Source organism: Microcebus murinus, chromosome 13, assembly GCF_040939455.1.
Source record: "Microcebus murinus isolate Inina chromosome 13, M.murinus_Inina_mat1.0, whole genome shotgun sequence".
NCBI classification, from domain to species: Eukaryota; Metazoa; Chordata; class Mammalia; order Primates; family Cheirogaleidae; genus Microcebus; species Microcebus murinus.
Window position 1 is genome coordinate 18,459,043 of NC_134116.1, and position 27,864 is coordinate 18,486,906.

The following is a 27,864-nucleotide window of genomic DNA, read 5'->3' on the forward strand; positions in this document are numbered from 1 at the left end:
ATGGAGGGATTTGCTTTATGTATGCATCTGCTTTACTTGAGTTTCCCTAAAGCATGTTGAAAATGTAGATCGCCCCTTCGTGGCTATGTCGCATACAGCTGTCCTGCACTTAGGACTTGATGGCTCAGAGGGGCAAGACACAGGAGAGTAAGCGTGCTTTGAATTTTGTCACAGGGCAGAGGTTTTTCTTTTCCCTTCTGTCACCTAGAGAGAACAAGGCTCAGTGAACACAAGGAGGCCACAGAAAAATCTGGGGCAGAGTCAACATCTTTTTGAGAGAGGGTCTAATTGATACTGTGACACTTTTACGATAACTACCATCCCAGCGTTTCCCACTTCTTCCTTGTGTTTATTACCAAGAGGGTTGCAAGGAATAACTATGAAATTCAACTTTATTTTTCAATATAAGCACATCTTCCCCAAAATGGTGGTCATCCAATATGTGAAAGGAGCTAATGCCCAATTTATGCAAGTTTGGGTGGCGTGCAAATGCACAGTAGCTGAGCGCATCTGGGGAGTTTTGTTAAGAAAAGCAAGAAATACTGACAGAACTTCAATTTTCAGAACTAAATACCTCCTTCTCCCAGCATTTCAGCTTTGGAAGGGGAGCATTTGGTTTTCTTGCTTTCTCCTAGAGGATGCAAATTAAATTCTCCCTAGCTTGCCGCAGAATGCTTTGTTTCAACCACAGTGACAAACCCCAGGGTTTGCTGTCTTCAGACATTACCACCCAATTTGGTCCAATACACATTGGGTGGACACGATGCTCAGTGGGGTGGGAGAGGCGGCTCTGGGCGGGGTGAGGGAACCCCGGTCCCTAGGCGCTCACGGGCAGGGCATGCTGGGAGCGGCTCTTGGCGCTCAGCACCCCCCTAGTTCAGGAAATCTATGCTCAGACACACTTTGTGTTCCCATGTTTCTGCAGTGATGCCACCTCATGTTTTAAGCTAAGCGGCAAGCACTTTTTTCCATTTAATTATCAAGGATGGACTATTTCCACTGGGGACTGTTTAGAAAAATAGTAGAATGAAAACTGGGCAAGCGTGCCAAGGACAGCACATGCAAAACCAAGCATTTTCTCAGCCATGAGAGCAACACACCTGTGGAGTCCTCAGAGCTGGGAGGGGCCTTGGGTCACTTCCTCCAGGCAGGGCCGACTGGCAACGCCAGCACAATAGGACAAGGCGGACGAGGTCAGCTCAACCTCAGGCTCTGGCAAGAGCTGAGGCTTAAAGGGATGAGAAGGATTTTGCCAGGAAAGGCCAGGGAGGTGGTGGCCATGACTCCCAGCAGGAGGAATGGAATGTGCGGCTGGCCGTGTGGAGGGCAGAGGCAGCACAGTGGTTTGAAAGACGGATGGTCTACAGCAGAGGTCTGCAAATTTTTTAAACAGGGGCCCAGTTCACTGTCCCTCAGACCGTTGGAGAGTGCGCACTGTGGGCCCGGGACAAGTCGGCTGCTAAGCAGGACAGGCAGCGGCGGCAGAAACACCCGGTGGGCCGGATAAATGTCCTAGGCAGGTGGCATGTGGCCCGTGGGCCATAGTTTGAGGACGCTTGGTCTACAGCAAGCCACGTCCTGAGGCATCTGTCTTCCCCTTCCATGAATTGCCAATGTCTTAATTGGTTTCCTATGTATGGGTTGTCTTCATAAAAACTAATTTGCAGGAGTTCTTTATATACTCTAGATACTAACAGGGATTTTTCTATAACAAACCCGATATCACCATTCCTCTCCTTAAAACAGTCCCTGTTTTTTGCCTTTGCTCTTAGGTTAAGGCCTCCTGGGGTTTGTAAGACCCTCTGGGATCTGGTCCCTGCTCACTATGCCAGCCTCATCTTCTCACTCTCTGGGTTCCACAGTGTAGCCACATAGAATTTCCTTCTACTTCTGGAATGTTCCACAGTACCCTTTTGGACCTGTGTATGTGCTGTTCCTAACTATTCCCCACACCTAGGAAAACCCTTAAATTTTAGCTCAAGCTTAAACATCCTTTCCCTCGGAGAGCTCCCCCCTGGCCCAAGGCTGAGTCTGGTGCCCGGCTGGCACTTCTCTGTCACGGCCCCGATGGGGTATCCATCCCTACCCAGGCACCTGCCCGTGGGTCGCATCGTTCTCTTCTCCTCGCACACCTAGCACAGGTGCTCAACGTGCAGCTGGTGCCTGAGAGGCCAGACCGGCCTGATCGTAAGGAATTTAGATGTCACCCTCAGGCAGTTGGGCGTCACCCAGCTGTTAGCTGTTAAGCAAGGGGGTAAGGAGATGGACTTTTAAAAAGATGACACCAGTGCCGAAGAGTTGGGAGGTGTCTCTGACGCTTCAGGGCCTTGACCTGCTAGATCTGTGCCATCTTCTCAGGAGCCACCGGCAGAGGGCTGCTCTGTGTCCTGGCCCTCGAGGGGCTTACGGGCCGGCCAGGCAATGCAACGCCAACAGACCTCGGATGACATGGGACAGAAGGACTTTGGTTCAAAAAGAGGATGCCTGGCACAGTGGGAAAAGCGTGGTCTGGAATGCCAGCTCTGACCTTTTACTAACTGATGCTCACAGTCCCTTCCCCCACTCTGAGCCTCAGTTTCCTTATCTGTAAAATGGGATAATGCCACTGATCTAATGGAGCTGTTAAAGGAGTACAGGCGTAAAGTAGTAAAGAAGTAAAGATGTGAGCGCTGGTAGGATGCTTGGCACAGTTTCTGGCCAGGGGCTGAGCAGGTGAGAGCGGGTAACTAACATCACCGTGAGACAGCAGGGTAGGATGGCCGCCATCATGGGTTCTAGATTTAGGTTCCAGATCATTTTCTTCCCAGCTTGTGACTCTGGGCAGGCCTTACCCTCTCCGGTCTCAGTAGCCCCCACTGAGGGGGCAGCTCCCCATGCCCCAGGCTGGTGAAGATTAAGAGTTAACCCAGGAGAAGTGGTTATCACGGTGACCAGCAGGTTACAAACGCCCAGCAGCAGCGAGCACTGGGATTAAGTTACACGCCATTTTCCGTGGCTGACCCGATGGGGGAGCAATGAGTTCAGCCATGTGGGCAGAGGACAGCTTCCTAGAAGGGGGCTGGCCGTGAGTGGAGCTTCTCCAGGCTTCTCTGCACTAAACCACCCAGGACCAAAGCAGAAAATGGCGCCGAAGGGGAAGGAGAAGAGGGTTATAAAAGATCGTTAGCGCCTTCTCTAGGGGAAGACCAAGATGTAACAGAAAGCACCAGATGAGGATTATGAACACGTGGGGACATGCTATCAGCAGACACCCTCTTCCCCCACCCCCTCCTGCCCCAGGAGACCTGCCCCAGCCACACCGGGTGACGCGGGCACCGGGCGCTCACCTCGGCAGTCCCTGAAGTCGGGGTGGCTGGCCGGGTGGTGCTTGCACAGCCGCTCCAGGACCTGCTTGTAGTGCATGAGCCGGTGCAGCGGGCGGAGCAGGAAGGTGTTGAGCGGCAGGTAGCACACCTTCTGCAGCTCGAAGTCCCTGCACAAGCTCTCCAGCCGCCGGGAGCCCTTGATGCCGTTCTCCAGCGCCTCCAGCGCCTCGCTGTGCTGCCACAGGTGAGTGGCCAGGTGCTGCGGGGCGACAGGGAAGGAAGGCGTCGGGGGCGGCCTGCCACTGGCCTGCAGTCTGACTTGCAGAAACGCAGCGCACCTCTGCTCTCGTTACTCCGTCACGGTTAATTTCCTTAAATTTCCTGTTTTTCCCGTTTCACTATTTGCTTCATTATTTCAGTTAAGTTCTCAGGATGAAATGAAAACCTCTACTGAGGCACTGAGCACTTTACAATTCATACGGAGTAAGACCTCTCAGCTGTGTAGGTGACATCAGAGGACATGTGCTCTTTGAAAACAGACGGGCAAACCGAGGGGAAACAGAAACAGGGCTCCTTGGAGGGGGCTGAGTTTTCTCCTAAATGTCCCAAGACCACAAACAGACCAAGACATTCAAGAAGCATTAGTTTTAAAAATGCATTTCGATTTCACTCGTCCCATTTGCTCGGACGGTAACTAAGTGCCTACTGTGGGCCACCTACTTGGCGGGGTCCGGGGGCGGGCGAGGCCGGACACAGCCAGCTCCAGGGTGTGACAGACCAGGCACCAGGGACTTGGTCCCCTCCGCAGAGGGGGAGGGATCCAGGGGCAGGACACTTCCAGACAGACGAGTGGAGGGTGTCTCGACAGCAGTGGCTGTCTTCCAGGCTCACTCGGTGACCACCTCGCAGGGTGGGCTCCCTCTCTGTGCTGCAGTGCCCAGCCTGGACTTCCCGGCCAGACCTCGGTCCAGTTTCGGTGGACCAAAACTTCACTCCCACATTGAGAAGAGCTGGAAACGCAATGCGTCCAAACACATGCCCGCCCCTTCCGTCCGCTGGGGCCCAAGCCTCATTCTCTAACTGCAGGATCAATGACACCACCAGCCAGCTTCTCGCGACAGAAAAACCTGGGGAATGTTCCAGAGTCTTTCTATTTTTGGACCCTGCCCCAGGTGCCACTAGTTTCCCCTCCTAAAAATGTCAGCCTGGTCTCCTCTTCCCTGCAGTCACTGTCCCTGTTTCAGCCTGGCACTGTCCAGCACCATGTCCCTCCACTTAATTGGGAGACGGGCCGCCAAAGTGAACTTTCTAAAATGCCACTGAACAGACAGCGCTCAGGACGGCATCCCTCCCACCTCTCCAGCGGCACCTCTTGCTACTCTCGCCCCAGGCCACCCACTGGCCACCTCGCACTTGAAGGTGCCAGGCTCTCGCCCGGAGCCTCTGCACACGATGCCCCATCCCTCAGGGTTAGCTCTGGGGCCTGCCCTGAGCCCTGCTCCTCTGCGCTTCTGCACAAAGTGCCATATCTCCCCAGATTAGCCCACATTACACGGCTTCCCCTGCTGGGTTTATTTTCTGACTTTCCATTTTGAAATAGAGATTCAGAGGAAGTTGCAAAGAAATGTACAGGGAAGGACCGAGCACGTCCAATCCACTTCTCCCAACGGTGACATCCCACACGACTAGAGTACACTATCAACACCAGGCAGCTGGCCTAGGCACAGCTCACAGAGGTATTGGAGTGCACTGGTTAAACACACCCTCACTTGCATGTGTGTGTGTGCATGTATGTGTGTAGCTCTGTGCAATGCTGTCATACGTGTAGTCTTCTGTTTGATTTTGAGAGAGGGCACGATAATGTCGCTGCATCCTTGGGGCCTAGAGCACACAGCAGGTGCCCAATAAATGTCTTGCCTGTTGTACTAACAAGCAAACGAAGTGATGCCTGCACCCCAGCCAAGGTGGGGGCCTTGGGGAGAACACATGCATGCACAGGGCCTGGAATGCAGAGGAGGTGGAGGGTGGGGAGAAGGAGGCCAGAAAAGATCACTGGGGACCAGGGTGGGTCCTCAGGCTTTTCTTCCTCAAGGCTTAGAGTTTGGACTGCATCCTCCAAAGCACAGAGAAACAAGCAGGGTTTTGGGCAGAGTCAGTTTTGTGTCGCACAAACGACAACTCTGGCCACGACATGAACAGTAGGTTGGGAGGCCGTGGGTCTCAGGGTGGCGGGGCACTCACCAGCAGGCAGGCCTGGCCATCCCGAGGAGAGCAACCAAGCGAAAACTGACACCCAGGAGAAGCAAAGTGCTGTGAGTGTTGAAGAAGAGGGGGGGGACGGAAAGTTCAGGAAGCAGTGAAGGTCCCACGTGGCTGGCGGTGGTGGTAGTGGGGGGTCAGATGAAAGGCCGGGAACTCCTTTTCTTTGCAATGATTTTCACGTGCTTTTGTGCATGCATGAGGATGTGTGCACGTGGAAAATTCACAGCATGGGCCAGAGATCATGATTTGGGTCACTCTGACTCTCAGGTGGGCGCCGAAGGCCGGGCCAAGCCCCCTGGGTCACGTCACCTCCCTCCTGTGTGCAGAGTCTGGCACTGGCCAACGGAGGGGGGGGCGGGGGGCTCTGGCGCACGCCCCGCTCAGCACCTGCACACGCAGGTAGGTGCACGGGTCGGGGGTAGGTCAGCAAAGACACTGTAAGCCGGAAAGATCACATTCTATGCATTTTGGACAACAGTGCTAACCTGGGCTTCCACATTTCTAGAACCTTCTGTCATTCCCCTTCACGCTTTATAAAAATTCTTAAAAACCAGCAACCACCACAATAAAAAACAACCCAACTAATTTCTCTAAAAGGCTGCCAGCGGCTCTCTGCCTTCACATCTATTTTTATTTTGCTTGCACAGAGCTCCATGCTATAAATGCCCGTGGCACGGGCACAATACTGAAGTGCCAGCAGGCTGAGGAAGCTGGCTGCAGGCAGAAATGCCAGCTCACCAGACTGCGGAGAGAGAGACTGCGAGGAGCAGAAATCAGGTATATTTTTAGGAGGTCTTCCACGCTAGGTTAAGGGAGAGGAGGGCCGAACGTCAGCTCTCCCCGGGAAAGCAGCGCTGGGGAGCTGGCGCCCGAGCCGGAGACAGAAGAGAGCTGGTAAATAGCAGCATGCTGGGGACGGTCCCTGCGGGGCGGGAATGAGCCCGGCAGGTCTCCGCTGCTGTCCCCAAAGGCCCATGACAGAGCCCAGGCCTCCTAGAAGGGGGCTGTCCCCCGGGCAGGCTTGTGATCTCAGATAAGGGAACAGGGTGAGAGAAAGTGAGAAACCAGGATGGGCCAAGAGAAAGCACAGAGCGTGAGAAGAGAGGAAAATACCGGGAAGGGACATCAGCAACAACATCGTGCTACAGAAGAGAGAGAAAAGGACATTTTTCTAAAGTGAAAGCAGCCAGTTTAAGGAGGCTGCATCCTGTATGATTCCATATGACATTCTGGAAAAGGCTATACTGTGGAGACGGGATAAGATCAGTGGTTGTCAGGGATTTGGGGCGGCTGAACAGGTGGAGCACAGAGACGTGTTAGGGCAGCAACACTGGTTGGTGTGGCACTGTCATGGTGGATCCACGTCATTACACATTTGTCAGCACCCAGAATGAGTCCATGTCAACTACAGGCTTTGGTTAATCATAATATATCAATATTGGTTCATCGACTTTAGCAAATGTATCAGACCAGTGCAAACTGCTAATAAGAGGAGAAACTGCCAGTGGGGGTGGGGGGCAGAATGTGGGGACTCTCTTCTGCTCGATTTTTCTCTAAACCTAAAACTACTCTAAAAAATAAAATATATTAATTTTTAAAACTAGCATGGAAAGTTGAAAAGATGTCAGTTCAGGCTCACACCTAAAATCCTAGCACCCTGGGAGGCCGAGGTAGGAGGACTGTTTGAATTCAGCAGTTCGATACCAGCCTGAGCAAGAATGAGACCCTGTCTCTACTAAAAATAGAAAACACTAGCCAGGTGTGGTGTCGTGCACCTGTAGTCCCAGCTACTTGGGAGGATGAGGCAGGAGGATCGCTTGAGCCCAGGAGTTTGAGGCCACAGCACTCTACCCGGGGCAAAAAAACAAAGAAAATAAAAGATGCCAGTTACTGTTCCATTCTGAGTTTTGTGCATTACCCTTAGCTTACACCATTAAAAACACCGCAGTTGTGGAACATCTTGGACAGTTCTTGCTTTTCTTTTTGCAGAACTTTCTGCAATCCTGATCTCTTCCACGGCCACTCTCTGCTATCATGTGAAACTGCAGAATGTTGCCTTTTTGAACACAGTAAAAAGGCGAACGATAACTCAGGTAAATAATATCTTGATCTTTGTTAAGAGAAAGAGACTGACAGGAAATCTCTCGAGTGGCCTCTGATCCTATCTTTTCGGTGCCACTCCACACCCGCCACCCTGCCACGTCTCTGCCTCGGGAGATATATCCCTCTAAGGGGAAAAACGGCTCTAAACTCACTGAGCCGGATTCACGGGAATTAATTCAACCCACAGCTGTAACTTTTATTCTGTGAGTGCCTCCCATGTAGAGGTGCTCAGTTAGTGCTGCATGGGGGGGGCGGACGGACAGACGGACGGCTTGGGACGGGGGACACACGCACACGGGCCTCCTCTCGGGGCTTATTAGCGGGCTCCGGGCAGTGATTAGGTTTTAAGGTTATTTTAGTCTCTGGGCAGTTGAGATATAGGAAGATTGCCTTAAAATGCAAATATCGATGTATTCAAAAAGTAAACCGTGTGAACTAAAACTCTGTATATTAAAAAAGTTAATAATAAATTAAAATGAAAACACAAAGATAAAAATTTCAGCTATAAGACATGGGGGCAGACTTCAGAACTTTACAGTAGAGTATTGGTGTACTATTTACTGACTTCTTTGGTTATATTTTCACTCTTGTATTATCGTAGATATTGCTGGATGGTTAAAAATATATTTGCTTTTGTACGCTGATTTGAAGTGGTAAGATTTACTGGAATTCCTATATAGCTCCAAATCTAGCATTTCTGTCATGCTTAGAAGCCAAAACAATGGAATGAAAATGTTTGGTCAACCAAATAACGTTATATTTACACTTTTTGTTCTTTTTAAAGTTTCTGACTCTAGCCTGGGCAACAGAGCAAGACTCTGCCTCAATCAATCAATCAATCAAGTAAGTTAGTTAGTTAGTTAGTTTCTGAATGATCCACTCCCAGAAAATACCTGTTTGGGGTAAATAAGTTAGTTTCTGAATGATCTATTCCCAGAAAATACCTGTTTCGGGTACAGTGCAGAGCTTCTGAAACAAAAAACTACCAAAAGGGCTTTCCCCAAAGTGACTGGATTTTCCTTCATGCTTCAAAATAAAATTATCCAGAAAGGCTGGAAGAGCAGTTTACCAAACGGTCACCCCCTGCTGCCTTGCGCTGGGTGTGGACGGTGACTCCGGGAGCACAGCCAATGCCCCAGCAGCCCTGGCCTGGTTTTCCCTGGCAAACTTGCCCACCCCAGTCCCGAGCAGCTCACCTTCATGCCCTGAATGTTCTTCAGCATGACGTCGCCGATTCTTTGGTAATCTCCTCTGATGTGGGCGTTTGAGCGGCCTTCCCTGCAGCAAAGGCAAGGGGTCGATAGCGCACAGTGTTAGCAGTGACAACCTGACCGGGAGGAAGGTGCCCGGCCCTGGAAGCAAACAGCAGCCCATGGCTTCCTTTCCAGTCGCCTGTTTGTACCCCTCCCCGGACTTCTCATGGGGTCACAATGCTGGCATTGGAAGGAGACTCTGAAATCACCCCACTCATCCTGCAGACAAACAATTCCATTTATGTTCCTAAAGAGACAGGGCAGAACCAATTTCTGATCCTTTTCGATGAGTCTTATTTTATATTCTTTTCCACCCACATTTGGGTGATTTTAGCATCATTAGATCGGCATGGAGGTCACACTTCTAGTAACCAGCACATGAAACGGATCCTATCCTATAGCTGTGGTTATATGAATATACACCCAGACAACGTTGATTATTCAGGGGTTTAAACAACAGAGAGAAATGTAGTAACAACAACGGCGGTGAGTACTTACTGAGTGCTGTCCATGTACCAGACACGAGCTGAGCACATTGTAGGCTTTAACCCATTTAATCCACATAGCAACCTCCTGAGGCAGGTGCCATTATCACCCTCATCTCACAGCTAAGGAAACTGAGGCATAAAGAAACTAAGGAACTGGTCTAAGGTGTGAACATGCAGGGAGCGTGGCTAGGCTAGTTTGAGTCTACACACCCAACCACTGTGTTGGTGCACACCTGCCCATTTGCCCACCGATGGGAAAAGAATTTCCCAGAGACAATTAAAACACGATTTTCAACAACCAACCTGGCTAATACCATCAAACCAGCTGCTCAGGATAGCTAGAGGCCAACTTACCTCAAAGGGATGAATTAAAAAAAAAAAAAAGTATCCGCACGTCGGGCTTCTAGGCAGAAGTGAGGGGCGCTCAAAATGGAATGACACAGCTGTCACCCACATCAGGGTGGCCCCAGGGTTCACCCCCCCCACACACAGATAACGGTAGCTGAGAATCTTCCCGACTGTTGTTGACTCAATGTCTGCTTCTTCAAAGATCTTCCAAAGGACAGAGGAGGGCAGGGAGGCTGTGCATGCTTAATTAAGCAAACCCAGGAGGAGGCAGGTTGCTCCTGGCCTCGTCAGACCAAGCCATCCACGGCACAGTCTGTTCCACTGGTTCCAACCAAGCGCACAGAGTCAACCACACCACAGCGGGGCTGACAGCACCCAAACCTTATGGGCAATTAAAGCTGCTCCAAAAGAAAAGGAGAGTGAGCACCCATGAGGCTCCCCAGCCCTGTCCTGGGCTCTCCGAGTGCCATCTTCAACCTGTTCCATTCTCTTCCCCCCAGCCACAGACTCCTCCAGCCTTTGCTTCCTCTTAGCTGCCTTAATTTCCTCTCCTCCTCTTCTAATTCTATCCTTGCCGCTGTCCTGCAATGGTTCTGGAAGGTTACCATCAACCCGAGTGACTGGAGGCTGGTCGCCCCCGCCGGGCACCCTGCACTCCCCAGCTTGGGAAGCCTTTCTCCCCACGCGCCCTCCTGTTCCGGCCAGGCCAGCCCTCACGACTCCCAAGGTGTCCGTGTCCCTCGGGCGTCCACTGGCCATCACCTTCCCCTTTCTGCCTCTACTTCCTCCTGTAAACCTCTTCTCTTCGCTGTTGTTTCCATTCGTGATGCCGAATCTATACCCAAATGTTCTCTCTACCCGGACACAGGTTCCAGACGTCTCCAGCAGGGTGAATGATCTTATTTCCGAAACCCAATCCTCCTCCTCCATTTTCATTCTTAACGACGTGACTCTTCTACCCCAAGCTGGAAGCCTGTTACCTCACGTGTCCCTCTCCCCAGCTAGTGGATCAAATTCTCCCCCAAAATGGGATCACTGGGCACCGCTCAAGCTTCTGACCTGGACCCAAGGCTGTCCTTTGGACACGCTCTTCAGCCCACTGCGAATCATTCCATCCCCTCAGCTGCAGGGCTGAGGGGTCTCTGGCTTTGTAGCCAATGGTGGTTCATCAAATCGCCACCGAGCAGTGTGTGGTTTGGCCACTTTGCCGCCCCTCACGCCGACTGGCTGCTCTTCCTCTCACACCCGGAGCAGAAAGGGAGGTAAACTGACAGGGAGCTCGGGCTCCCGCCTCAGAAGCAGCCGCCTCACTGCACCTTCAGCATCACGCAAGGCTCTTGTACGAGCTGGAAAGTTCTCCTTCCCTCTCCTTGCCGCACCCCACGCCGGAACAAAGTAGATCTTCCCCTCAAAGAAGGACCCAGCTACCGAGCCAGAACGACCTGATTTTGACCAAATGCCACATGTCCATAGCAGGGGGCTACGAACAACTTATACCTGGTTTGTGGGTCTGCTGGAACGTAAATAACTAGCCCCAGAATTTTCAACCGGATGTGCCGTTTGACAACACATGTAAGAAATGTTGTGAGAAAAATTTAAAAAATAAAGAGAAAAAGAAACGTCGTGAGTTCAGAGGATGGCACTCAGATGTTGTAACAGAGTAGTCTGGACCGGCTGGGCAAGGGAAGAAACGGGAGGACTTCTGGCTTCTGATGGCCACAGGCAACCTCCTCTCTCTCATGGGACATTTGTGTACCCAAGAAAAAATGAAGAGCTGGAAAGAGGACACGGGGAGGGCGGTGGGATGACATGCAAGCGTGTCACATACTTCACTTCCTCTGTTCTCTTGCCAATTGTTGAGAGAAAATCTACTGAAGTTCAAACTCCAAACTCAAGGGGGCGCTCTTTCCTGCATCCACTTGCTCTCTCTCTCTCCCAAGCCCTCAGCATTTTTCATTTTAGAAACAGCTCTGGGTTGGCAGCCTCAGTCCCCTCTGCAGCGGGGAAGACACTGGTATCCCTAGATTTAAAGGCTGGCAGCTCCAGGTGGGGTGGTGAGCACAGGCTGGGGGTTACTGCATGAAGTTCCTGCAAACAGTTCAGGTAAACCTGTCCCCCCCCTCCCCTCTCGTCCCCAGCTGACACAGCAAGGCCCGGCCCTGCTTGGGTCCAAACACACAGGACACGGTCCAAGGGCCTGGGAACAAAAGCCCAAGCTGCGCCAGTGCAGAAACGCCTTCATGTTTTCACTTCCCCTACATGCTACTGCCACGGATCTACAAATTCAAAGCGATCGTTTCATTACAAACAGCTAAAAGGTCATTTTATTATCAAGAACATGAAGAAGTAATTATAAGTCTTCCACAACATCCTCCGGATGTTAACCTCCCAAGAAAGGGGCCGTTGTTTGGAAGGCAGGGCCACATACTTGTTGTCTGTGTAATTAACCACACAGCAGCCGAGATGAAAATTCTTCTGACGGTTCCGCTTAGGAAAACCGTGTAAAAGTCTACTACAGCAGCTGCCGAGGTGCTAAATTCTGATCCGTGCAACAAGATTAATTTACTCCGAGGAGCAACTACAGGTTATCTGGTGGAAGAACTGAACACACACACCTGTGCACACACACCACGGACTTTTAGGGCTTCCCGACCTTGTATAAAAGCCCCATTCACCCCACTGCGTGCCAGGCAGTGATGGAGCAGCAGAATGGCTGACCGACAGGAAGAATAAAGGACATGAAAATGACCACTGCTCCGTGGGTGGGCTGCTGGCCACACTGTGAGAGCTCTGCCCATGTCCCCCACCCCGGAGGGGACAGGAGGAGCACTCGCACCGGGGTGTGGCCCTGACTGCCCAGAGACCCTTCCCCACGCTGCGTGCAGCTCAGGTGGGGCGAAGCCAGCCAGGATGAATCAATATTTCGGCCTCCCATTCCCGTCCCCAGCTGCGGGGACAACATAAAACACGTTTAGAATCTTACAAGAAACAGAGTTTACAGTGTGCAGAAGACCTCGTTGGCAATAAAATCTCCCAATTCTCTCACAAAGTAGCATGAGCCCCAGGGAGTGGTCTCCCTCTGGGAGGGTGTGTTTTCTAGAAAGCAGTCACATTCGGCTTAGTTTCGGTAAAGTGAGCAGATTCCTCACGGGCGAAAGCAGGCAGTGACTGACACACTGGGTGTTCCAAATGGCCCAATGCAGTCCCAGGCGTGTTTATTCAACACCTAGCTCTCCCCTTCCCCTGGCCACAACATGAAGAATCATCTCTTAGACTAAAATGCAAAAGCCAACTGCGTGGCTTGGAGCCAGGGGCTGACTTTTTCCCATGGGTCTACTATGTTCGGATGCTCTCTGACCACCCCCCTACCCCAGCCTAAATAGACTTTCGTTTTAGAAGCTCCTGAATCCCTGTTTGCAAAACAAACATCACATCCTTGTTCTTACTATTCCTTGTAGTTTCTATGACTCTAAATGGAAAAAAATGTGCATAATTATGGAGTGTATATGCCTTTATAAGTAAAAGGATAGTGTGTGTGACTGAGGAAACGGGTAAAGATAAATCTTATGGTACTATATGGGGGGAGGGTAGCTGGGTTCAAAAAGCAAACCAATTAGCCCAACTAATGGGATGCATTATGATATATTATATATATGTTAGTCACATGTAAGATAGGTGTATTTCCATATCTTTGATGGATTTCACCATCCTTTGAAATCCACAGAGAGGAAATAACCATTAACTTTAACACTAATTCTCATCCTCTCTAAGGAGAAGTGTCCCCACAGGGCCAGGCCTGTGACAGCTTTGGCAGCTGCAGGTCACGCGGGAGACAGAAGCCTCACATTCTCAGCTGCTCTCGAGCCCTTCAGTCACACTCTGAGGTTGCTCAGAGCTGTGGCTCTTTCCTTCTGAGGTTTGGCACCTGGTGAGTAGAGTAAGGGAAGCAAAAGTTACACCAAGTCACCGGAAGGTTTGATGGCATCCAGAGGAGCCCTGGTGTTATAACCTGGGTCTCCTCCTGCTGTTATCAGGGGCACGTATTACAATGTAGCAGAAGAGCCACATGGAACTTGCAAGTTTCCTCTCTCAAGCCTTCCTGCACAAAGCCACCTGCTACTCTGGCAGCTAGAGAAATCGTTTGCGTTTGTCTAAGGGAAAGCAGCTTGCTCTCCAACACGGTGGGCTACATAGTCACGGATAAAGCTGAAAATCCAAGAACAACTAGCTCCAGGCTAGGCTGGGGAACATGAAATTTTACTCATGCTTTAAAAAGCAGCAATCCCCAGCATCCATCATCCCTGTCACCCTCGAGGGACAGCGAACAGCCTACTCAGGGTGGAATATGACTGGAAGATCACGGTGTCCTTAATTGATGAGCAATAATTTTAAACCCTTCTGTACAGTCTTGTTTTTATTTTTTATTTATTTATTTTTTATTTTTGAGACAGAGTCTCGCTTTGTTACCCAGGCTAGAGTGAGTGCCGTGGCTTCAGCCTAGCTCACAGCAACCTCAAGCTCCTGGGCTCAAGCAATCCTCCTGCCTCAGCCTCCTGAGTGGCTGGGACTACAGGCATGCGCCACCATGCCTGGCTAATTTTTTCTATATATATTAGTTGGCCAATTAATTTCTTTGTATTTATAGTAGAGATGGGGTCTTGCTCTTGCTCAGGCTGGTTTTGAACTCCTGACCTCGAGCAATCTGCCCGTCTCGGCCTCCCAGAGTGCTAGGATTACAGGCGTGAGCCACTGCACCCGGCCTAGTCTTGTTTTTAAAAGCAGTGAAAACCTTCTTCAAACAAAAGCTCTCACACGGCAGCCCTGGTCTGGCTGAAGCAAGGAGTGATGGGCTTGGGAAACCATCCTTGAGTCTGGCTTTTTTTTTTTTTTTTTTTTTTGAGACAGAGTCTCACTTGTTGCCCAGGCTGGAGTGAGTGCCGTGGCGTCAGCCTAGCTCACAGCAACCTTAAACTCCTGGGCTCAAGCGATCTTCCTGCCTCAGCCTCCCGAGTAGCTGGGACTACAGGCATGTGCCACCATGCTCCGCTAATTTTTTCTATATATATTAGTTGGCCAATTAATTTCTTTCTATTTAGAGTAGAGACGAGGTCTTGCTCCTGCTCAGGCTGGTTTCGAACTCCTGACCTTGAGCAATCCGCCCGTCTCAGCCTCCCAGAGAGCTAGGATTACAGGCGTGAGCCACCGCGCCCGGCTTGAGTCTGGCTTTTTGACGACTACCTCTAAGACTCAGAATCCCAGCAGAGTGGCTGGCAGAGGACGCAGTGTGCAGGGGCATTCCATCATGACGGGAAAGGAAAAAACAGCGTCTATCCATCTTTCTCCAAAGTTCCTCCCCCCTTAATCCTCTAGAACCATGTTGTGCAACATGGTAGCCACGTAAGGCTCTTACTTTTTTTTTGAGTCAACAGTCTCATTCTGTTGCCCGGGCTAGAGTGCTATGGCGTCAGCCTAGCTCATAGCAACCTCAGACTCCTGGGCTCAAGCGATCCTCCTGCCTCAGTCTCCTGAGTAGCTGGGACTACAGGCATGCGCCACCATGCCTGGCTAATTTTTTCTAATTTCTTTCTATTTTTTTTTTTTTTTTTAAGTAGAGACAGGGTCTCGCTCTTGCTCAGGCTGGTTTTGAACTCCTGACCTTTAGCGATCCTCCCGCCTCGGCCTCCCAGAGTGCTAGGATTACAGGTGTGAGCCACCAGGCCCAGCCGGGCTATTACATTTTAACTTCACTTAAAATGAAGTTTTAAAATTCAATTCCACAGTCACACTATAGCCATGTTCCAAGTGCTTGGTAGCCAGACGGGCAATAGTGCTTAATATATTGGCCAGTGCAGATGCAGAACATTCCCATCATCCTAGTAAGTTCTAACAGACAGTAACGTTTCCAGCTACCCCCCCCCCCAAAGACAATGAAAGCTGTAGGTCCCGCGTAGCCTTATAATGAACAACCTCTGGCAGGGCACCCCCTTTCTGAGCCTTATTTTCCATGGACAGAAGGATGAAGATAATTCCACAGGGTGGTTTTGGTCATCAAACAAGACAATTTAAGGGAAAATCCTTTAAAAGATGCTGCAGAAATGCAAGGTGCTTTACTATATGGTCGTAAAGCTGTGATTTATTTATTTTTTAATACTTCTGAGATACTGACAAGCATTTCTGCTCTGAGAAAGCGTCAGATACCCAATGATCATTGTAGCATGAGCGGAACACGGAAAACGAGCTCATGAACGCTTCCGGGCTCCCTTTGTAAATCTTATCGGGCTGGTTCCAGCTGCCTCCTTGGTATAGGGAAAATTAGAAAGTAAGCTCTAGAAGAACAGGAATCTGCCTTTTTTTTCCCTCCACTGAACACTGAGAATGGTGACTGCCCTATAGTAGGAACACAATAAACAAATAAAAGTAGCTCTTGGCCAATTCTGCTGACTGCAGGGCTCTTGACCCACTCTGCTACTTTCCTGATGAATTTTAAAAAATGCAAAAAAACCCCCTCAGCTCTTCCGTTAGCATAAAGAAGAGTTTTAGCCTTCAGGACAGCAGCATACATGTGAATTTTTTGTTGGGAGGGTTTTAACTATCATGTTTTGAATGCCACAGTGTTCTAGAAACTATGCTAGACGCTGTGCAAACTCCTCTCCTTCATCTCTCACAGAGAGACATCTTTGTCTCCACTTTACAAAGCACTGATGTCAGAAAGGTTCAGTGACCTGTGCTTGCTTCGGCAGCACATATACTAAAATTGGACGCTACAGAGAAGGTTAGCACGGTCCCTGGGCAAGAATGACACACAAATTTCTGATGGGTCCAATATTACAAAAAAAAAAAAAAAAGACAAGGATCAGTAACTTGCCCAAGGTTGCACAGCGGTAAATGGAGGGGATGGGGAACTGAGACTTAAAGTAAGATCTGACTCCAAAGCCTTTTTTTTTTTTTTTTTAATTTTCCTACAATGCCTAAAACTGGCGGTGTAACTGACAGTGCACAGGTCCCATCTCTAGGTTGTGGAGTACAGAGGTGGCTTCTGCCACCCAATAGCCCAGGGTATAACTGGGAAGAAGAGTGCCCTGTCCCCGCAGTCCGTGTCTGGGTGTTTTGCCAGGAAGGGCAGAAGTCACGCAGGTAGCAGGCAGGACTATTTTAGATCACGCTTAGGGCTGAGCCGCCCTGGGAGCCAGGAAGTCGTTCTCGAGTTGTGAGCCAGGAGTGACACCGCTGCTTCTTGGAGTTCTTTCTCTCTAAAGGATAGGTAGGATAGGTAGACTCCTCTTCTCCTCAGCCCATTTGTCCTCACTCTTCTGATGTGGCCTTGGGGACAAGTCCCAAACTTTTGGTAACACCAGGCAATTTTCTCTCTCCTAAGTTCCCGCAGTTGTGTTCCTCCTCGCACATGTAATTCGACCAGAGGCCATCAAAAAAATAAAAAATAAAATCCCCCAAATCCCAAAGGAAAAAACAAATATAGCTTAAGAATTTCCCAGACACTACAGGGAAGTGAAGAATACAGACATGAAATACGATTCCTCAAAAATTCCTAAGACATCACGTAAGTGTCAAACACAACACAAAGGCTTCCCTAGTACTGGAAGAGACGGGAGAAAGTGATTGATTGTTTTACGCTTGTTGGAGGTTAATGCCATCCAGCCCCCAAGGTTGAACGAAGTGTGTGGAGGGAGGTGGAATTTTCTTTACTCTCGTCCCTTCAGCAAAAAGTCAGTCCCTGTGTCTCTGAAACCATGGCCCTGAGAGAAATTTCCTAGAGAGAGAGGGGGGAAGGCTGGTCAGAAAATCAACCCACAGTTTTCAGAGGCAGCAGGGGGAGGGGAGAGAGCCAGGGCTCAGGGCCACACCGCCCGGGGTTCAAGGCCAGCAGGAATCACACAGCCTTGGGCGGGCTGCTTCACCACACCGTGCCTCAGTTTCCTCTCCTGCACCTCCCTCCTAGCACTGCTGCGAGTGCCAACCAAGGTGATGTGTGTGGTGTGTTTGGAACAGAGCCTGGTGGGTGTCATGACTACTATTTTTGCCGCAATCATTTGGGAGTGGCCAGACGGGCTCCGAGGGCAAGCGGCAAGGCCTGATTCTGCAGGCGTGTCACCTCTGATGTGACCAGCCTCATCGTGGCCATTTTACCATAAAAAAAAAAATCTCTTGGTAGATTAGAAAAAATTCTAACCTATTTTTCTCAGGTTTGAGACCTAAATGTAATAATTCTTCAAAGTCACCACAGGGCCAGTGTTGAGCAGATGCTACCAGCTTCCTGCTTGTGAACCTAAAGAGACCAGACGGCAGCAGTGCCGTCCTCAGAGCTGGGCAGGAAGAGGGGAGGCCGAGGGTCTGCAGAGTCGGGAGCTGGCGGGGGCGCTGCCGTGGTCCCAGGGTGTCGCCCAGGGCAAGCCACGCACAGTTTCTCCTCTGAAGGGTGAGGAATCCCTGGGCAGATGCTCCCCTGTCCCTCAAAGGTATGATGCCCTGGGCTCTAGTGACATAGCGTCAAAAGCAGCAGCCACATAGTCAGCCCAGACCTGGGTTCATGTCAGGCCAGCCACGGGCAAGAGGTTTAACCTCTTAGATTCATTTACCTAACCATAAAATAGTAATAATAATACCTACACCCAGGAAAGTTCTTTTTGAACAAGAGTTAATAGACTTTTTATGTAAAGCCCAGATAGTAAATATATGAAGCCTTGTGCTGTCTGGTTTCTGCTACAACTACTCAACTCTGCTGATGTAGCACAACAGCAGCCCTAGGGGATAAGAATAGGTATGGCTGTGTTTCAATAAAACTTTATTGACAAAACAGGTAAGAGCAAATTTGGCCCATGAGCTGTAGTTTGCAAGGCCCTGTTTTTGAAGGTCAAGTAAAAAAAAGATCATTTTTATTTTGATCCGTAACATGGACTTCGCACTGGTATAATGTGTGTGTAGTTTGCACATGGTAACTACTCATTAATGGGAATTCATTATTAGTACTAATGCCACAAACTTTGCATTTGAATATGGTTTTGTAAGTTTTTTTTGTATTTTATTTTTTGAGACAGAGTCTCACTCTGTCACCCTGGGTAGAGTACAGTGATGTCATCGTAGCTCCCTGCAACCTCAAACTGCTGGGCTCAAGTGATCCTCCTGCCTCAGCCTCCCAAGTAGCTGTGACTACAGGTTCGTGCCACTACACTGGCTAATTTTTCTGTTTTTAGTGGAGGTGATGGGGTTTTGCTCTTGCTTAGGCTGGTCTTAAACTCCTGAGCTCAAGTGATCCTCCTGCCTTGGTCTCCCACAGTGCTGGGATTATAAACATTAGCCATTGTGCCTGGCCAGGTTTTATAAGTTTAAAACACTGCCTATCCTTATTTGACAGCTGCTGCCCTCCCGCCCCCGGCCCCTGCTTTGTAAAAGCTTAGTCCTTGACTTTCTAAGCAAGACATAAGCCAACTGACCACTGTAAGATTTATCCTGCAGGAAACCAAGACATTTCATGCATTTGTGCTGTAACGATTCTGATTATCTATTGTGTGCCAGGCTTTGTGTTAGTTGTGCTAATGAGAAAGAATGTAGTTTTCCTTCTGCATTCTCTAGATCCCTGATGTCCAACAGAACTTTCCGTGATGATGGAAATGTTTTTTATACCTGCCATCCAGTACAACATGTGGCTAATAAGCATTGGAAATGTAGCCAGTGCTACTTAGAAACTGAACTGTGATTTAAATTAATTTCAGTTTAAATTGCTGCATGTAGCACAGCATAGCTTCAGATGTTCTCATTTATTCTTTTCTTACAACATGAGACTTAAAAACTGTCTTAACATCTTTTTGTGGAAGATGAGGCATGAAAGGACTTAAAACCACAATAAAAAGGAGCCTTGGCCAGGCACAGCGGCTCATGCCTATAATCCTAGCACTTTGGGAGACTGAGGCAGGTGGATCACTAGAGGTCACAAGTTCTAGACCAGCCTGAGCAAAAGCGCGAGACCCCGTCTTTACAAAAAATAGAAAAATTAGCCAGGTGTGATGGTTCGTGCCTGTAGACCCAGCTACTCAGGAGGCTGCTGCAGGAGGATCGCTTGAGCCCTGGAGTTTGAGGTTGGAGCGAGTGACAATCACGCCACCGCACTCATGCCCGGGTAACAAAGTGAGATCCTGTCTCAAAAAACAAAACAAAACAAAACAAACTTTAACAAGAGGTTTGTGAAATTCACCAAGAAAAGCATTCATTCATTCAAACAAGCAAACATCATGCTGAATTCCGACGTGGAGTCAGTGACACCAGGAATGGCTGTCCCTGCAGGAACCTGTGGTCTTGGCAGAGGATAAGAGACCACTGAGTAACCGAGCCCCGAGGTGGGCAATGTTTAGGCAGGAGAGGGAGGGCTGGCTACGAGAGGGGAGGGGGCCCGGGCTTCTGAGCTGGGCTAAATCAATTTGATGGGAAGAAAGATCAACGCATTTATAAGTGACTTCACTGGACACAGTGTGACTCAGGACTCCTGAGCCAGGTGGTGTCACCCTAACTTCCTGCTTGCCACTGAATTCATTAGTGTGGAACACTGGGAGTATTTAAAGCCTGCAAGGCGCTGGGATCCAATACCCCAGAACGTTCCCTGAGAAAAGCCACTGCTGGCTGATTTATGCTGAAAGTAAAAAGTTTTTACTGCCCCTCAGTGAATGCACGCTATGGTATGGCCAGGAAGTTGACCTTGCATCCTGTCTGGTAAGAATGATCTAATCCCCGAGAAAAGCGTGTGGGGGCAGTGTCTGTAACTCTATTAGGTAAGTAAAGGGCTTCTCTGCAGTTAACCTTTACGACTGATTTGATCTTAGGCAACAAAATAATCATACAGAAGTCAGATCCTTTCCTTATATAGACGTGAGAAACAGTCGACAGAAACCAATTGTGGGGGAACCGAGGCTTGCTAACCATGTAGAAATTGTGCACAAATGAAGTCAGCCTGTACTTCCCTGTGTTGCAACAATCAGCTTTCACTGGCAGCCTTGCAAGAGCATGGTGCCTGGGTGCCATCCCTCCTTGGCGTTCTATAGGTGACACTTCGTGGCGGCGGCTGCCTCTTAGCATGGGGGGGAAGCGTGGAGGGGTGCGCACTCAGGCCTGGCTGGCACGCCCGCATCTCCCACGGCCAAGACTCGCCTCTTCTGAGAGAGGACGTGAAGAGAACCTGCCTTCTCCTGGTTCAAGGTAGAGCGCCCCTCCTGAGTGGGGTTGGCGGCCACTGCAGGGGCCCCCAAAGGTCAGGAGGAAGGCCAGTGTCTCTGCCCAACCTACTCACAGGGGCCTGGGGAGGGGGATTAAGCTCAGGAAGACAGGAGCCAACCATGGGCCTGCTTCCTCACATTGTCCCATGAAGATCCCCAACTCAAACACAGGCCAGAAAAGACATGAAGTTTTATTTTACTGTAACATCACTTAAGAAAGGCAAGAATCTCTGCACTCACGTCCCCATCTGTTTAAAACAAGGCCCCCTGGCCTTCGCAGGGCTGTTGAGCAGTAAAGGGAGGCAATAATGCAAGATGAAAACAGCCTCCAAGAATGGGAACGTGAGAACACGCAGCCACTGTGAGGTTTGCATTCAGACTAAAAATGCACTCGGGAAGGCCTCAGCTTTAAACTTGACCCCTGCAGGCCTGTAACGCTGCTAGGAGCACTGATGCCACCAATACCTGAGCCCTGACTTTCGGTTCTTTTGGGCACACACCTAGGGTGGAATTGTTGGATCGTGTGGTAATTCTGTGTTTAATGTTTCGAGGAAGCCCTATGATTTTCCTTTTAGTGATACCCACTGCAAACACTGGAAACTTCAAAGAGCTGGTAGAACGAAGACGAAAATATGTTACTCATTTTTGTTCCGTGGCCGTCCACCGGTGCTGCTATAAAGATGCTCCACTGTTCTGTGCAGTGAAACAATTTTGGGACCCATTCAGTCATGTCCACTGCGCTTCAGCCACCGAGCATCTCGGCGAGACGACACTGCTCACCCGTGAAATTCCCAGCCACGGCCTGTGAGGCGGCCCGTCCCCGAAGGAGCCTCCTCGCCACCCTGGAGGGACCTCTCATCCCTCAGGGACGCCCTCCCCGCATCTCTCACCCCTGCGGCTCTTCCTCCCTCACACCAAAAACCACCTTCCCCAAACCATCCCTCCCTCCACGCCCCACTCTCCTCTGGACCCTCATCCCGCTCACTCGTTCTTTTCCCAAATCTCTGCTGACGACTTCTGCTGCCTTTGCTGCCTCTTGAGCCTCCACAGTCTACACTGATGGGAAAAAAAGTCGCCATAAATGGCAGACAGAGTCCAGAAGATTCCGTCCTCGGTGCTCTTTTGCTCTCAACGTTCTGGTCCTTAAAGAACTGACTCTTCCTGGGGATAAATTCCGAACTCTCACCTCCGCGCCGGCTTCTTCCCCAAGCTGGGATCCACGTTCCCGACTGTCTGCAGCCGTTCCCGGCCGACCCCTCGAGATCTCTGTGCCCAGGGCAGGTGCATCTCCCTCACCACACTCACGTCTCTCACGTCCCTCCCATGCTCGTGGCCGTCCTCCCACCTGGCCGGGTTCAAAGCCCCAGAGGGTCTCCTTCCTTCCCTGACGTCCCGCCGAGCTCTGACCGCTCAGCGACATCGCAGCAGCCAGCCCTTCCAGCCCTCCTGGCTACACTCCGGCACCGCTCCTCACGTGACCGGGCTCAAGCTTCTTCCAGAACAAGCAGCTGATCCTCCTGGAAAACCGCACGTGCCCCACGGCCGCCTGCAAGAGCGTCTTTGCAGGAACACCCACCGTCTCCCAGCGCCCCTGCGGCTCGGAAGCCGGGTTTGCGCACCGGGCAGGCCGGCGGCGCCCCTGCGAGGAACCAGCTGGCAGCGTCCGCTCCACGCCCGCCATCGTCTCAGGCCTGGCACCCGGGAGTCCTGACTGGCTGCCAGAGGCTGGAAGTGGCTCTCCCCGAACACATGTGAACAGCTGAGTAAACCGTTCTTGCTTTCAAAAGGAAAAAGCACTCTTCAAGTGCTTAGAACTCACCAAACCAGTTTCCTTGTTTTTGAAGCAATGGTAACTTGGGCTTTGCCAGCACCGAAGTAGGCCCTGGGCGTCCATCCTCTTCTCAGGTGTGTTGACTTACGGGAAGGTGACATTTGGAGAGGGGCAGGTGTGTTTATCAAACCCGGTGCAGCCTAATCATCCCGGAAAACTTCCCCATCCTTTCTCCGCCCTGTAATTTCCCACTGTTGATGGAAGTGCGTTATGAGCCCGGGCAGGACTGCCAAGGGGAAGCTGTGTTGCCCGGATCACTTATGCTCCAGACACTGGGGGACTTTTGGTGCACGATAAACTTTAGCTTTATTGCCATTAGCAACAATAATTTGAAATTTCACCACTGAATAAAATCTGGAGTTTATTGCCCATACGTAACCTTAACATTTGTACCCCCATAATATGCTGAAATAAAAAAGAAATAATAAAAAATAATAATAAATCTACACTAAAACAAGTAAAACAAACAAACAAAAATCTGGAGTTTAGTTAATAATAATATGCCAACATTGGTTTCTTAGTTTTGACAAATCTGCCTCACTGACATAAGATGTTAACTTTAGGGGAAGAGATGAATGAGGAGTGTGTGGGAACGCTATTGTCTCAGCAACTTTTCTCTACATCTAAAATTATTTCACCTTTATCTATTCATTTATATATTTTTTTCAGAGACTTAGGTCTTACTCTGCCACCCTGGCTGGAGTACAGTGGTACAATCATAGCTCACTGCAGCCTCGAACTCCTGGGCTCAAGTGATCCTCCCCCTTCAGCCTCCTGAGTAGCTGGGATTACAGGTGTGTGCCATTGCACGGGCTAATTAAAAAAAAAATTTTTTTTTAAGAGACAGGGGTCTCACTATGTTGCCTAGACTACTTTTGAATTCCTGGCCTCAACTGATCCTCCCATCTCAGCTTCCCCAGCTGCTGGAATTACAGGTAAAATTAGTTCAAAATAAAAAGATTATTTAAAAAAAAAAAGACCAGGCCAGTTGGGTGGCTCACACCTGTAATTTTGGTGCTTTGGGAGAACAAGATGTGAGGCCTACTTAAGCCCAGAAGTTTGAGACCAGTCTGGGCAACATAGGGAGACCCAGTCTCTACAAAAAAAATAAAAAAATTAGCTGGGCATGATGGCACACACTTGGAGTCCTGGCTACTCGGGAGGCTGAGGTGGGAGGATCACTTGAACCCAGGAGTTTGAGGCTGCAGTGAACTGTGACTGCACCACTGCACTCCAGCCTGGGTGACAGAGCAAGACCCTGTCTCTGTCTCTCTATATACATAAAACTAACTAAATAAATAAAAATTTTAGAAAAGATCAGCTTTCCCCCCTTTCTCTGTGCAGGCTAGTACACTAAGTCCTTTACAAACACTGACCCATTTAGTTTTATAACAGCCCTAGGAGGTAGGCTCCAATCCACATTTTACAGATGAGAAAAGAGGCTCAGCGAGGTCCCTGACGGGGAACACAGACCCCAGGTGGTGGACTCTTGAATTCGGATCTTACCCATCCCAATCAACACGAGCCGACTCGTGTTCCCAGACCACAAATGAAAAAAAGAAAGAGAGTGAGTATACACACACATACATACATATCATACACACACACACACACACACACACACACACACATAGTCTGTCAGGAACTCAGTGTGACATCCTTTCTTAATAAACTTCCCTTTGATCCACTCCACTCGTGCGCTAATGGTCACATGTTCTGCAAGGTAGACTGGCAGTGCCACTCCCTGATCCCCGGACACGGCACCTACATCTACGAGAGGCCCTGGCCCTCCCTGCCTCTGACAGCACGAGTCCCCAGTGGGCGCAGCCTGACACGTACGCACTATCTACCCACTCACTGATAGATTCCTTCACTCGACACTTGTAGAATAAAGAGACAAGAATTATAACCTAGTCAGTGACATGCAAACTGAAGATTCACAGAATTTTAGGTTTGTCGGAGGCCCTGCAGGGTCAATCGTTCCAGAAAAGGTCTTCATCACAGTCATGCCAAGAAGGACTTTAAAAACCACAGATTTCTAGGTTTCTCCCCCAAAGTTCTGATTCAAGAGGGCTGGACAGGGCCTGGCGATCTGCATTTCTCAAAGTCCCTTTCTGGCCGTGGAGCCCCAGTGACCCTGGTGCACTGCCAGGTTTGGGGTTTTGCTCAACAGATAAATCCCTACCAGAAAGGGACTGCCAGCCACTGCTGCAGACCCCGAGGTAGAGGGGCTTCTCTCTGCTACGCTGCACTCGGTCCTAGGAACCCTTTTGCTATATTCAGACAGAGTGTGCTGCTTTGGGAATTTACTATTTTGTTTCCATTTTGTCCTGTGGCATGACTAAGAAGACATTCACCTCCTCTTTCACAGGACTGGCCTGCAGATATTTACACAGAGCCATCGTAAATGGCTCGTTTTCTAAAGTCCTTTCTCTCTCAGGCAAATGCCCTTAGTTCCTCTGATTGTCGTTGTCTTCTTTTTAATGGAATGCACTGTCATCCTGGTGTTGCATTCTGCATGAGCTCTGAGCCTTGAAGTCTGAGGGCCATCCTCTTCCATGCTCTGGGCTCTTTCTAATGAGGCAGGCCAGGGCGAAGGTTCTTGACCTTGGCTCCACCTTGGAATCTCCGGGAAGCTTTAGAAGATACTGACTACCTCGCAGAGATCCTGATATAACTGGTCGGGGGTTTTGCCTGGTTATCAAGATATTTTAAAGGTTCCAGGTGATTTTAATAAGCAGGCAGTGTTGACAGCTACAGATGTAGAGAGACACTGGTTTCTCTCTTTGTTAGCCTATCGGCTCACACCAAACTCACTGCCACTCGGCCTTTTCCCTTGGAATCCCTGCCAAGCCAGGTGTTCCTCATCGCGCTGGAAGAATTGATTAGCTGAACTTGACTGCAGCCCATTCCACTGAAGCCTGGCAACTGTCATCTATTGGTCTGACGGGTCCACTGTCACAGGGCTACTGCGGGTCATGTCACTTGAGCTGCTTGTTGACTGACTGCTCTCTCCCTAGCTCTGCGTCTTTTACATGTGTCTGGTATCTTCTGTAAAACACGGGCACGACGATGGATCTTTGGAAGATATGCTACTGAAAACCCTCTGGGAATCAAATGACATCCATCAGCTGCTTTCTAAGCAAGTGGTTATTCTTTCGCAGATATGGGCCAGATGCTAAAGACTTATGGTCACAGAAAAATCCATGCGTATGACATTTATTCCTAAAATGAGACGTAGCGGGCGGTTCTCTAAATTTCTCTCCAGTGGCGCCCTCCAGCGGGGGAGCCGGCTGAAGCCTCCACGATGCACCAGATTACTGCAAGCTGGCCACGTCTCCAGAGTTATTTCAATCAACTGCCGCATAGACGGAAACTGCTGTAGTGCCGCCCGCTTGGGCTGCTCAGAGCCCACAGGAAGAGTTAAGACTGTGTTACCACCTGTCTGCCTGGCCAGGACACGGGTGGTTAAATGGGTTCTCCAGAGTTGGAAGGTCTTTGACCTGGTGACGCCACGCAGGACGCAATTGAAAGGCTCCAGGTCAAGTCTGGAAAGCTAAAGTTAGATTTTCTAGAGTTTTTATTTTTAATGTTGAAAAGTGGTATTTCTCCTATATTCGCAATACCAAGACTCTCGCCAGCTAACATGGCATTTTCAATTATTTCCCACTTCCAGGGAGGCTGACCTTGTACCTTGTGTTTCTCTATTCTGGCCGTACTCTGTCCCCTGGGGCCTCTTAGGAAGGCCGGCCACCTCTTTCTCTCAAGGGAGGGCAAATTGCACACGAATTATCCTCCAGGTATGAAAAATGTACAAAGCTAGGTATCACTTAGCGGGACGGGAGAGCTGCCGCTGGCCCCAGCACACTGGTTTCACGAGGCAGGGCAGCAGCTCAGCGCAGCTGCTAAACTGAAACCCGAATGCCACGGTCTGCAATCACCTAAGCCAGCGGTCCCCAGCCTTTTTTGGTGCCAGGGACTGGTTTCATGGAAGACAATTCTTCCATGGACTGCAGGGGCATTGTCATGGGTTGGGGGAGTTGCAGAACTCAGGCTATGGACCGGGGGTTGGAGACCACAGACCTAAGGCATGCCAACCTCATACAGGACTCCTCCTTCGGGCCCTACAGTCACTAGATGCCTGAGACCACTTTACACCAAATTCTCAGCTGAGGTGATGAGGATACAGCATACAGTGGCTTCTATTCCTGCCAATAACACAGTAGAAGCCTTTTGCTGTTTTTTTATGCTGACATTTTTCAAATGCATGTTTAATAGACGATCAACTCCTCATATGTCATAATTGGCTCTAAAAAACCCCATAAAAGTTTTTTGTAGAAGGTACTGTTTTAGGTAAGGGTATATCAGATTTTGCATTCTACAACATACAAAGTTTTTTCAGGTTTTTTGCACCTCCTCCTATTTCTCCCAGATGAATGTTTTATTTTGTATTTAATGGATAGACTTAACATTATTTTTTAACCAGTCTGCTATTGATGGATATTTAGGTCATTTGTCTTTTAATTCTGAATTCTGCATCAGATGTGCATTTGTTCAGATGGAACTTCACACATTAAAATAGATCCTTATGATAAAGCAAGGTAAAAGTGTGTGTGCGTGTGTGATGCACGTGTGTTATATAGGGCTCCACGTTTTTCAAAGCACCTTTTAAACGCTGTGAAATATAATACATAAAATGGCACCAGACACATGTACTTCACAAATGAGTCCAAAGCAAGCATCAGTGAAATACTGCCAATACCCCCCAAAGCCTTCACACGCCTCTGCTCATCACAACCCCACCACCCCTCCAAAAATAACTACTATATTTATTTTGTGATAATCACATAATTATTATGAGAGAAAAAAAATACATCTTGTACAATTGTTAACCAAAGGAAAAAAAATGAAAATGGATCTAAATACATATCTAATTTAACTGAAAATCACTGTTAAGGTTGGCTTGTCTTAAGCCTGCTTCTTTCCTTTCATCTTTGTTCCTGCCTGCTGTTTTTAGGGACAACATAAAAGTAACACTAGAGAGAGAGAGAGGGA

At 49.4% G+C, this 27,864-nt stretch overlaps 1 protein-coding gene and 1 non-coding gene across 6 annotated transcripts in view; one reads left to right on the plus strand and one right to left on the minus strand.

The window, feature by feature from the left end:
• FARP1 (FERM, ARH/RhoGEF and pleckstrin domain protein 1) overlaps positions 1-27,864 on the minus strand; it is a 277,566-nt gene that overhangs the window by 10,680 nt on the left and 239,022 nt on the right. For all 5 annotated transcript variants that reach the window (XM_076009332.1, XM_012756986.2, XM_012756988.3 and 2 more), the window contains exons 17-18: positions 8,867-8,948; positions 3,327-3,564 (exon numbers count right to left, since the gene is read on the minus strand). In XM_076009332.1, coding sequence (XP_075865447.1) covers positions 3,327-3,564; positions 8,867-8,948 — 320 coding nt within the window. The remainder of the gene's footprint in view (positions 1-3,326; positions 3,565-8,866; positions 8,949-27,864) is intronic.
• LOC142875294 (U6 spliceosomal RNA) lies at positions 16,484-16,589 on the plus strand. The gene has a single exon (XR_012922689.1). It is a non-coding gene; the product is annotated as a U6 spliceosomal RNA (small nuclear RNA).